General features: G+C 38.1%; 1 protein-coding gene across 1 annotated transcript in view; it reads left to right on the forward strand.

Moving 5' to 3' along the window:
- The window catches only part of LOC132111794 (ALK tyrosine kinase receptor-like), a 512,104-nt gene that overhangs the window by 211,116 nt on the left and 288,116 nt on the right, over window positions 1-12,872 (forward strand). The window contains exon 2 of the mRNA XM_059519394.1: window positions 2,467-2,580. Coding sequence (XP_059375377.1) covers window positions 2,467-2,580 — 114 coding nt within the window. The remainder of the gene's footprint in view (window positions 1-2,466; window positions 2,581-12,872) is intronic.

Raw genomic sequence — 12,872 nt, forward strand, 5'->3', positions numbered from 1 at the left:
ACACATACATATATTAGATTTTTAAGTGATTTTCAAAGAAAGAAAAAAAGAAAGATGTATGGATAATCAAGAAAACCTCATTTACTTTAGTGAGTTTTAAATACTACTAAAAATATAAAGGCTATTATTACATTTACTTTATGAAAAAAAAAAAATGTATTGCTAAAAAAAAAATCAGATGGTAGACATAAATCTCCAACATGTATTTATTTATTTGATTATTTATTTATTTTCATTTACTTTCATTTTTATTTCTTCAATGGAACATAAAATGGTAAGTTCTGAAAACTGCAGTTGTTGCTATTTTTCATTTAGTTATACTGAATAGGGACTGAAAATTTCAAGACTAAAACCATCAAAAATAATGCAAAAGCAAAGATTGCATAAGACTAAACATCATCATGAACACTTATTCATTAGCTAATCCAGTCTACATTCAATATCAGAGTTGATTATTTTCAGCTGGTAAGCCATAAGTGAATTTTCAGCAAACTTAACAATTGGAAAAATGCCTAAAGCATGTTCAACATTTGAGTTATCGAATGGCCATTAGTGCAAATGTCAGAAATACAGAAAACATGCCATACTGGCTACATCAGACAAGGTTGCATGCAAAACTACCCGGTGCTAATTGGGATATACCATGCAATCATGCTGCAACCAATGTAAACTTCTGAGTCAACAGATGATGTGACTTTCAGGCAGGAATAATAGACTGTCAAGTAAGGAATTGATCTCCATTGTTATTTTTTTTATTTTATTTTTTATTTATTTATTTTTTTACATTTTTTTAACTTAAACTCACCAGCCGAAAAGCATTTACTCAACTTCAGTAGCCATTCTTTTAGAATGTTACTAAATTACTTTTTGGTAAAGTTTATACCTCGGAATTCTGATATTTTTCCTTACAATTGTGAGTTTATATGTTGCAATTCAATTCTGACTTTAATGGCCAAATAATTTTAAGTTAATCAACAAAAGTTGTTTTCTGTTAACTATTGATTATCTCCTATTGGTCTATTGATTACTATTGATTAGCTCCTATCTGGTATTGGTCATTTTGAATGATTGAAGAGTATATGTGTGCCTGTGCTCCTCTGAGGCACTATTAAGTATTGGTTGAATAATTTATTTTATTTTCATTACTGTCAGCAAAGTCTAGAATGACCCCTGACAAAGTCCAAAACAGACTCCCTTTACTCCCTCTCCAATTTAGCTTCTTATTAATTGGCCTCGTTTGGAAGGTAGGGAGAAAAATCTAAGTATAGCACACTCAGAGAAACCTGTTCTCTATAAGATGGCTAAACATTACATTTGGCTGCAGATGATTGTTGTCTGACACCTGAAAATAGCTGTAATATAGTAACTGATAACTTTGTACTCTAAAAGTCTAAGGATTCAAATATTTGTCTTATCTTAGAAATGTATTCTGGTAACAGTATTCATTTTAATGACACTCAAATAAAATTCCCTGACAATAAAGTTCAATAAATCAAGTAATCTAACCCACTGCTGATTTGTATTGTGAATTTTATGCCATGCTTTTTCTTTATTGACCTGAATATGATACTTAAACTTATGGAATGTGATTTATATCCAACAGTTCAGAACATGTATGTCTATCAACTAACCATTATTAACGAATCCATTATTTGCTCCACTGACAAAGGAACAAGACAGTGAGAGTTGGTGGGCAGAGCTACATTATAATGCAGAACATAAAATACCCAAGTTAATATAATTATATATATTTGTGTTGATATAAATAGTGCATAACCTAAGGGAACCTCCAGTGTTTTTTGATGTGCTCCATAAACAAATTATCTGTGTCAGCAATATCTTTGCAAGTGTGTAATGAAGGATGATTAAAACAATCAAACAACTAAAGTAAAACTTATTTAGGCAGATTATTATTATTATTATTATTATTATTATTATTATTATTATTATTATTATTTGTGTGAAATACAGACTATTATGTGAAGAAAATATTGTGTGAATTTAATACTGCAATTCAATTTGAAAAGTAAATTTTAAAGCATGTCAAATAGATTTGAAAGCTTTATTTGGAATGCATCTGTGTCCGTGTGTTTCACTTTTTTTGTTAAGTTGTCACTTTATTTATTTATTTATCTATTATTTTATCATTATTATTATTTGTGTGTGTCTGTGTGTGTGTGCGTCTAATTTCACCTTAGAGTTTGTTACTGCATTCACTAGTAGGCAAAATTGTTCTTTTAAAGCTCTCAATTTTTATTTATTTATTTATTTTTATTAATTTTTTTGTGTGGGAGATTTTAGAGAAAACTGCCCTTGGAGAAAAGTTAACCCTAGAGAGAGTCTAAAATGCTCCACAGAGTAGATAATGCCTCTACCACATAAGGCTTAACATCTTCAGTCATTTTCTGACACTGCAGTATATATTTGCAAAGGCCCTTGATGGCAAACTCTACTTTTGTTTTTCAGAACGGCCCTCATCCACAAACTCAGGAAACCCCACCACTGCCCACAAATACTGGAACTTTTCTTGGATAGCAGAGGATGAGTTAACTTTCCCTGAGGATCCTGTATCAACATCAGGTAAATCGCCCAGTGTCAGTATCATAAAGCTTCTTGACCTCAGAGACAAAAGCAGCACGCTTCGGGATGCGATGCGTGTAGGCAGTTGGTTGTCAGTGTGAATAAACATCCATTTCTCATTCCCTACACGGTCTCATAGCTTTTGACTGCCTGAGCTTGAACTTGGAGTAAGCATCAAGCTGTAAGGATTACAAATGATGTAACAAGCCACATCTAAAAGGATGTTTTAAAGACGATAGCCCAGAAACTCTATCATCCTTGTGCACTCAGTGCATTCAGAATCTATTTTAAGATGCATTCAATGCCTTTAAATCTTGGTTAAGTGCACTGCTGTTGAGTATGTTCCAAAGTGTAATCAACAATAAGCGACTACATTATAAGGTCATATTTTTAAGCAGTGTAGATGTCAGCCTTGAAGGGAAGCAGTATAGTGGAATATTATTAGAGCATATAAACATGCAAGAACATAATACAGTACACAGAACATGTTTTTGAAAGACAGATTAGCTTTCTTTTTGAAATATGTCAGTAATTTTCTAAATTTCTAATTTTCTAAAAGAATTTAGAACATTTTTAATATTATGATAAAATATGATAAGCAACGGCTGGGGAATTGTTAAAAATAAGATTGCACATTTGTTTCTATAGGTGAATTAATTTAAATCCACATATCACCTGTGAGAGCTTCAGTAAAACTCGTTGGAGCCTTGTTCATATCAGGGATAAGCAGTGAAATGCTTTGTCAGTTATCCCATAGGGCTCAAACAACAATGGAAGTCTCTCAAGAACCACAGTTTATGTCAGGTCAAACTGTCTGCCGTAATTTAGCTGTGCCATTGCCAAGAGCTGTCACAAATGGCTGTTTATGCACCACTTTTTTCCCTTCCGCCATAACCCTCAAATCTCATTCCTGGTTGTGTCCAATTCAGGATGATTGACGTGGAGATTCAAGCTGGAGTGGCTGTAGCTTGAGCCCTTTCAGCCTGGGTAATTAGTGTCCCTCCACTGGCAATGCTCTCCTTGATTTATGCTTGGCGCCAGAAAGCTGACAATGTCTGCCATCCATCGGCATGATTCAGACAGTGGGGTGGTCTGGATTTTTAGAGTCTGAGTAAAGCCCGCTATGCACTGTATGTATTTTTTTGGATTCCTTTAAAATAATATTCTGGTAGATTGTACAATGTGATCTCAAGGAGACAGGCAACATAGAAATGTGACATGGCTGTACGATAAACTGTAGCTCAAACATTTAGCCATAATTCGTTGACAGCCACTCATAGACTGGATTGAACACTTTCAAGGCAAACAGTCCAAAATCTAATAAATTTGATCACCATACAGGCATAAAGTTCATAAAATAATAATAATAATAATAATAAATAAATAAAAAATTACAAACTGGCATCAATGAATTTGAAATTGTTTGTAAAAAGTGGCGCTGTGAGTGTGGGAGGATTTGAACAATCTGGCTTAGCATGGTACAGCACTTTTAGTTCAATTCGAGACACTATTCTATTGGTTCCTCTGTGAATGCAAGCCGTAGAGAGCTGTCACACTATAGGAGTGTGACCCAAATTTTCGGAAAACACAGTCAGAACTTTGTCGGATACCAAGATTAATCACAAAGACTATTTATTTGCCCGTCTATGATCATGTCATACTAGGCAATCAGAGACTCATAACCAAATTTTACCGTATTTTTCAGTTGAGACACTTTGGATGTAATGTGGAAGACACATCGTAAATGAAATGTTGCAAGCATTTTTCATATCAATATCTGTAGTAGCGTGGGAATCCCATCTGGCACAGACATGAACACTCGGACAAAAGCAATATTAGCTTCTCTTCCACTGATGTTCAGTTGTAGTACAAGTAGAATGTGATGGTTTATAAGTGTGGTATTTCCCCCGTCCCTCCTCCACTGTGATTGTATGGATGAATAAAAAGTGACAGTGATGAGTGCTGCATTTTACTCAAAGTTGAACATTCTTCAAGTCTCTGCACCAAGAAAAAAATAAAAATGCTTTGGTGGACACATAGCCTTAAGATTCCAGAAATTCGTTGTGGCCAAAACCATGCAATTTGCACTGGGCTTATAACAGCTGTCCTTCTTTATTCTATCACATTCTCAATTGCAAAAAGCATGTTTTAGAAACGTCACGCCTCTGATATTTACAAAAAAAGAAAGCCTCCCGAGGGTATACAAGTGATGCATATTGGTTTATGGAGCCTGACATTGCCATCCTTGATCTGATCTGTGAAGCAAAGCAGCCGCTCAGTCTTGAGTTTACAAATGAACAGGGTGATGTCACGGCGATGTCACCGCTTCCAGTCTCCCGGCTGTTCAAAAAAAATCTCCTCAATCTCTACACCGAAATCATTTTGATTTGACCCAGATAGCTGAACACAACATGGCCCGAACTGTAATGGGGTGCGCAAAGCTCCAATCTTCTCCCGGCTGCAGACATATGAAAATTTATTCAAATAGAGTCGTCGGGAGAATCAGACACGAATGATGTGCGCCACTACTGGCAAAATGATAGATTGCAATGTTTCCACAGCATCTGTTTCATGCTGGTGTATATTGCACCTGATGAAAGTGTGGCAGAGGGGGGCTTGGCTGAATACTGCCATCATCCAAAACACCCAGCACTCCAAATCAAGATGGATCCCCCTCTCCACGGCCATGACACCAGGACTAATACTCTCTTTTGTTTTGCAATGGTTCTCTGCCAAAACAAGCCCCTGGCACAGCTAGCATGTACATGTGCCAGGAGACTGGTGGCTTTTGTCCGGTGGAGAGAAGGCTGTGAATAAAATAAAACAAAAGAATTTTTAACTCACTTGCGGTCAGTAGTTACAGTCATATTTAACCATATGTTGAACAGGTTTGGTGATGAGTTTGTTGTATTGCCACTGGTTTAGATTGAGAGAAACGATCATCAAAAAAGTAATTTATGAATTAATCCTCAGCCAGTTTGTACAGGAAAATAACAGCACAAAGCAGTATGGTCAGTTCTTTTTCGACATGATTTGTACTGGATCAAGCTTGATCCCGATCAAAGTCCTTTCTGGCATGTCGTGCCACTCGGCCGCCATCTTGGCAACACCTGCGGGCAGCTATTTCAGAATAACAAGACCAGCTCCTATCTAAATGAATGGGCAGAGAGTCAGAACTGCACTTTCACTGGTCACCGGGACATAAAAACAGCATTTATAGAAACAGCAGTGAAATATAATAAAAATCGCTGAAAAATTTTGATGACTTTGCCCCAAAATAAGGTTTAAAATGCCTTTTTCCCCACAGGTTATACCTTTACTACGCATGCGCAAGGGTTCCTCAACTGTGCGCATAAGTCAGTGGGACCAGACGACAGGCTTAAATGTTTTCCCGGCTTGACTGTTAAAAGCAGATGATTGGCTTTCCGGCCAATCTGCCGCTGCTTATCAGAATTTTGACAAATTTTGGACATGCCTTTTACACAAGTCTATTTCAGTTTATCAATAATTTGAGGCTATGTAAATAACAGAGCTCTTTTTAGGTTATGGCATATGTAGCTTTAGGATTAGTTGATTGGGTCATTGTCTTGTTGCAACACTTGACCTCTAGTCTTGAAACAATGTCCTGACATTCTCCTGAAAAATTCCTCGATACACTCTTGAATTAATTGTTCTTCAATGATTACAAAGTTTTAAGACATGAATAATAGACTTTAAGAGATGAATAAGCAAAGCAGCACTAAACCACACAAGATTCTTCTGTCACCAGACTTCTCATTTTGGATGAAGTTCTTTATGTTGGTGTGCAGTGCACCTTTTTCTTCAGAATTGTTATGGAACATCCAAGTGTTTTTTTTTATTATTGGTAGCAGTGGTTTCTAATGTGATGTCCTTTAATTAACACCGTTTTCTGTTCAGTGTTTTTATGATAGGACAAAGACTTTCACTCAAGTTTTCTTGAGGTCTTTATTCTTATTCTTGGGTTCTTTACTTTAGTTGAAGAACAGACCACATCAAATTGACTGATTGATTGATTTAAACATACTTTTTTTTATTATTACTTTTATTATTATTACATACTTTATTTATTATACATTATTTTTATTTTTTTATTACTGATAATTTCTAAATGTTATCATAAAATGTGACATACACCAGTATGACTTCTCTCTCTCTCTCCCTCTCTCTCTCTCTCTTTGTGTGTGTTTATTTCCACCCCCACCCCCCCACCCCCCCACAATACAGTCAACTTACAGTCAAGTGGGACTTATTTTCTTGAAAATGTGGTAATTAATGCAGAAATTGTGCATTTGGCCAGGTGTTCTGGGTGGCTGCAGGGACAAAGTTAGGTGGTTGCTGAGGTGTTCTGGGTGGATGCTAGCATGATAGTTACTCTAGATATTCCGGTTCCTTGATATTTCTTGGGTACCCCCTTCAATTTCAATCTTTGAGATTTTGTTCAACCATTTTATTATGAGCCTGACCAATAGCACACCTCTCCTCTTCAAGCCATTTGAGGTAGCATTATTTTCCATAACACAAACAGTGCAGGATGAGTTAAAGACACTAATGTTTCATGATTTCTTCATATTATATAAGAAAACAATATTGTGTTCCTGTAGTAATTGGTAGTGAAGCTACCAATGCAACAGCTGTGCATACATATTTACTCTTCATGAGTCCACATTAATAATATTTACACAGTTATATAAAGTAATAAAGATGTTAAATGTAGCATCTATAATAACAATGTTTTATGGTAGTCACATATATATTCTTATAAAATCAGCCAGTTCAGGTTTCAACAATTTATGACATATAATGTAGACACTGTCTTGTATAATGCTGTTTTAAGTAACTCTCCTAACATTTACAGAGTCATATTATTTATCTGAACCCAGTGCAGCTGGCACACATCTGCACATTTTGTTAATAGATCCCCTGTGCCCTCTGTCATAATATGCTTGAATGTGAGATAGTAAAAATTTATCATGCAAGACGTGAGTTCTAGTATCCTCTCCACACCTTTCAGATACCCTTTCAGAAATATCATCATGCTGTATCCTGCTGCCCACTAATGCAACAGACCATACATGCTACATTTAGCAACAGATTTAATCTGAAATGAAATGAGAGTTAGATTGATTTCCACCAGAGGTCAAACACACACACACACAAACACACCACACACACACACACACACACACACACACACACACACACACACACACACACACACACACACACACAAACATATATATATATATATATACACACACACACATATGTCTGTGATATGTTTTATTCTGTTTATCCTGTCCATATGATTCTGTGTCTCCTCCATCTGTCAACACTGACTCTTGACTGATGCATTCACTTGCTCGGTCCTCCTCAGGGTATCTGACAGGGCGAAAAAAGACATGGGGTGACACAGGTCATAAAGCAGTCAAACGGATGTTTAACTATGTTAATATATCTAAATAATGCCAAAAATAAACAGATTTATCATTATGCTAATGGACTTAACTCTGATGTTTATATGTCATCTTTCATGCCATACTGGCAAAGATTGGATGAAATATATTATGTAAATGCAGAATAGAATAGAATAGAATAGAATAGAATGCAAATATTTTAGTTTAAATTTTAACTTAAGTAGCTAATATAAGTGTAGTATGCTCATTAGGGTTGCATTTATTGGATGAAAAACAGTAACAGTAGTAATATTGTGAATTATTATCACACATTTAAATTTTATATATATATACAGGTCATCTCAATAAATTAGAATGTCATGGAAGAGTTAATTTATTTAATTAATTCAACTCAAATTGTGAATCCCCTGTATTAAATAAATTCAATGCACACAGACTGAAGTACTTTAAGTCTTTGGTTCTTTTAATTGTGATTATTTTAGCTCACATTTAACAAAAAACCCAATTAATTAGTGCCTCAATTCGACGTGTGGAAGGGGATCATAGTTGGTCAACGATCTGGCCAACTATGGAGGCAGCGAGTAACCCGTCATCTGCCTTGGAGAAATTTCTCAGCGCCAGTGCTCGGAGGATGGACTCCCAGGAGAGGAATCTTAACGACACTGGTAGCGCAGTTCAAGCTTTGGTGGCACAGGTGTCCGAGCTCACCCAACAACTACAGCTTCTACGAGTTCCCACTGCGCCGCTCACACCGCCCGTTCCTCCCACACCACCAGAGACCCCCTCCCAGCCGGAATCACGTCTCACCATTCCGGAGTCCTACTCGGGTGAGCCTAACTTTTGTAGAGCTTTCTTAACCCGATGCGATATGCATTTCTCTCTCCAACCTAGAACCTTCTCCAATGAACGAGCCAAGGTGACTTTTGTTCTGACCCTGCTCACTGGGAGGGCGGCATTATGGGGAACGGCGGTGTGGGAGAATCAAGATCCATGCTGCGCCTTGTTCCAGAAACTCTCCGCCGAGATGAGGCGGGTCTTTGATCGGGCCGTCGCCGGGAGGGAGACGGCGAGGATGCTAGCCGAATTACGTCGTGGTGAAAGATCCGTCTCAGACTATTCCATCGAGTTCCGTACTCTGGCGGTGGAGTGTCATTGGAACGAGGAGGCGCAGTGGGACATGTTCCTGCATGGGCTGGCTGACCGCGTCTAGAAGGAAATCTACGCCCTGGATCTTCCTACTTCACTCAATGGGCTCATCGAACTAGCGCTGAGGGTAGATGCACGTCTGACGCGAGTGGAGTGACGGAACCTTCCCAGCTCCACACCTAAGGCCCAGTCAGACGTGCGAGTCAGCGGCGGGGATGCGGCCAGCCCCTCCTACGATCACGAGCCCATGCAGGTAAGCGAGCTCGGCTTTCCGGGAGGAGAAGGAGAGGCGGAGGTCCCTGGGCCTGTGCCTCTACTGCGGGGGGACCGGTCATCATGCTTACATCTGTCCGGTAAAAGGCCAAGCCCGGTAGTAAGTATGAGGCTACTATCGGGTGGGATCTCCGGCGAGAAGACCTCATCATCATCTACGCTCCTCCTGGTAAGACTAAGATGGTCAGCACAGATTCACGACTGTCAAGCACTACTGGACTCAGGGGCTGAAGGTAATTTCTTGGACAACACACTAGCACACAGACTTCACATTCCCCTCAGACCCCTCATGCACCACATCACGGTTCACGCCCTTAATGGACAGAGATTACCGGTCATCTCTCACATCACTGAAGACATCACCCTCATCACATCAGGCAACCACTCAGAAACCATCTCCTTCTACATCCTTGACTCTCCTCTGGCACCCATAGTCCTCAGTCACCCCTGGCTCCTCTTACACAACCCCAAGATAGACTGGCAACTAAATTCCATCCTGACCTGGAGTAACAAATGTCATGAGTCTTGTCTAGTGTCTGCTTGTCCATCTGTTTCTACTCCCCAGTGGTCTTCCAGGCATTCGTCAACGACGTGCTGTGAAATATGATTGATCAATTCATATATGTCTACCTGGACGACATATTGATTTTTTCCTCTTCTCTCCAGGAACACGTGCAGCACGTTCGATGAGAGCTTCAGAGGTTGCTAGAGAATGGGCTTTTTGTCAAGGCGGAGAAATGCGAGTTTCATGCACAGTCTGTTCCGTTTCTCAGGTATATCGTGTCGACTGAGGGAATACGCATGGATCCCGAGAAAGTTAAGGCTGTGGTAGAGTGATACCACCACCACCTCCACCAGCGCACTCAAACTCCTCCTCACCTGTCTGTGCTGCCGTCAAGGTCCCTGCATCACCCACCATCATCTCCTCACCATTACTCATCCTAATAAATATCCAGTACTCGCATTTGCCTCCTGTCCTTAATCGCAGACGTGACACAGGTTTCTTTGACAGTGGCCTTCAGCTCATCTGCATTTTTTGGTCTTTTGTTTGTCATTTTCCTCTTGACAATATCTCATAGATTATCTTTGGGGTTCAGGTCTGCTGAGTTTGCTGGCGAGTCAAGCACACCAACACCATGGTCATTTAACAAACTTTTGGTGCTTTTGACAGTGTGGGCAGGTGCCAAATCCTGCTGGAAAATGAAATCAGCATCTTCAAACAGCTGGTCAGCAGAAGGAAACATGAAGTGCTCCAAAATTTCTTGGTAAACGGGCGCAGTGACTTTGGTTTTCAAAAAACACAATGGACCAACACCAGCAGATGACACTGTACCCCAAATCATCACAGACTGTGGAAACTTAACACTGGACTTCAAGAAACTTGGGTTATGAGCTTCTCCACATTCCTCCGGCCTCAAGGACCTTGGTTTCCAAATGAAATACAAAACTTTGTATTCGATCGTTCACCTGGCAGTGCTGTAGCTAACCTTCATATGAAACTTAGCTCTCAATCTCAGTTCGTGTGATAAAGGAGGCCTGGGTCACTCTGACATTACAGTCTCATTAACTGAATGCACACTCTCTTTATAGGTCTTCCCGCCACCAAAAGCAAATCAAATGGTGCATCTACAATGAGCTAACTGCAACACCTAGAATGAATAAGCCACATAATTTATCCCCTGCTGAAGCAATTTAGCCTTGACAGATATAGTTGTAATGTGCCTTTTCTCTTCCCAACGTTATCAGCCAGCAAATTCCTTTATGGGTGTTTTTTCTATGCATGCAAATGTGTTCAATAATTTTTCAGTGAGACTGCAATCACAACTGTGATAGACAGAGAATCATAAACACCTGAAGCTAACAACTTTGTATCAAAATTGACCTGGTCATGTAGATAAAGAGCCTGTCTAACCAATATGACAAACCACAATTTATTTTGTTTTGGTGTGCCATTTATTTATTTATTTATAATTTTCAGAATTCATTGTTCAAAAGAGCAACATTTATTTAAAATATAAATATTTTTTGACAATATAAATTTCTGTTGACAAATTTCATGTCCCCCCTCCCCACACACGCAAATGGTTGTGTACATTAATTATACTTGTACAACAGTTCTTCTGGTTCTCAAATATGATTGGCTGAGAGCCTTTCCAGGTGTGCAATATTCTAGTGATAACAGAACTTGAAACTTTTTACAGTTTGTGTCACTCTGCTTTATATTTCTCACAGCATGTGTCATGGGTGGACACCCAAATCCACTATAAGTTTATAAATAACACTGTTTTTGTATCAATGAATGTACTTTTAAGTTTTTTTTTTTTTTTTTGTTTTTGAGGTGATAATGTAGTTGTTTAGACTTCAAATATTCAGTTTATTAATAAAGATAACATCTATCTTTGAATTTTTAACATTAATTTTTTTTTCAATGTTTTTATGTTATGTTATATCTTATATAACTTTAATACTTTATATTAGAGCACTGCCTTTGAACTTTTGACTGAATTGCCTTGCAACTTTTATGATGGCTGTTGATGTTCATATTATGTTATTGTTATTATTATGATATTATTATTCAGTAAATAATATTTGTATATAAATAATAGTAACATTTAATAATAGTATTTAGTATTGAGAAACAGTGTTTGTGTTTGAGATGGTGATTTTACCTACATTATATGGTGACGAGAGTTTTTATTTTTTATTATTATTTATTTATTTATTTGGAGTGAGTCACCAGTTAATACTTTTATATTAAAAGAGACTGATACAGAGTTGTAAACAAGGAAGTTATTTTTACTTTCAAGAGCAACCCGACATGTGCACTGTCATCTAAAATAATTTTTAACAGAAGAACTGTAAGTATTGAATATATACTATTTCTAGTTGGTCATATAGTTTTCAGCAGTCATTATTTAGCACATAGAGCACAGTCATTACTGGAAAAAACTATATGACCACAAGAATGCTCCTATTAAGCTAGCCAATCGGTTTGGAACTGGTGATTACATTTAGTACTTGATATTTCTGTGCAATATCGATCAAATGTTAGGGAATGTGTGAATGTCTCTGGCTGTACCATCCAAGACATCTGCAGGGAGTGATTTTTGCTTTAGTGTGGGGGCAGATACACTGGTCAGCAGATGCAGAGGATGCTCTCTTGGCATACATATTCGCTCTCAAGAAACTTGGTCATTCCACACAGCTCCCACCATCCAAGCCCTTTACGATCTTGTGCCTCATCTGAGTGGGATATAAAGAGCTAGGGGAATAATTTACCATTTTGAATGAACAAATTTATGGGCTGTAAATGGTCATGGTTAAAAGCATTTATAGGCCAACCCACCTGACTATCTGTTGTGTGGAGACCAGACAGCTCAGCTGTGGCAAAAGTTCTTGAGTAATTCCAAACCAAGCCATTTGCAGTTTTTATGGTGC

The sequence above is a fragment of the Carassius carassius genome, chromosome 31, assembly GCF_963082965.1.
Source record: "Carassius carassius chromosome 31, fCarCar2.1, whole genome shotgun sequence".
Classification (NCBI taxonomy): domain Eukaryota; kingdom Metazoa; phylum Chordata; class Actinopteri; order Cypriniformes; family Cyprinidae; genus Carassius; species Carassius carassius.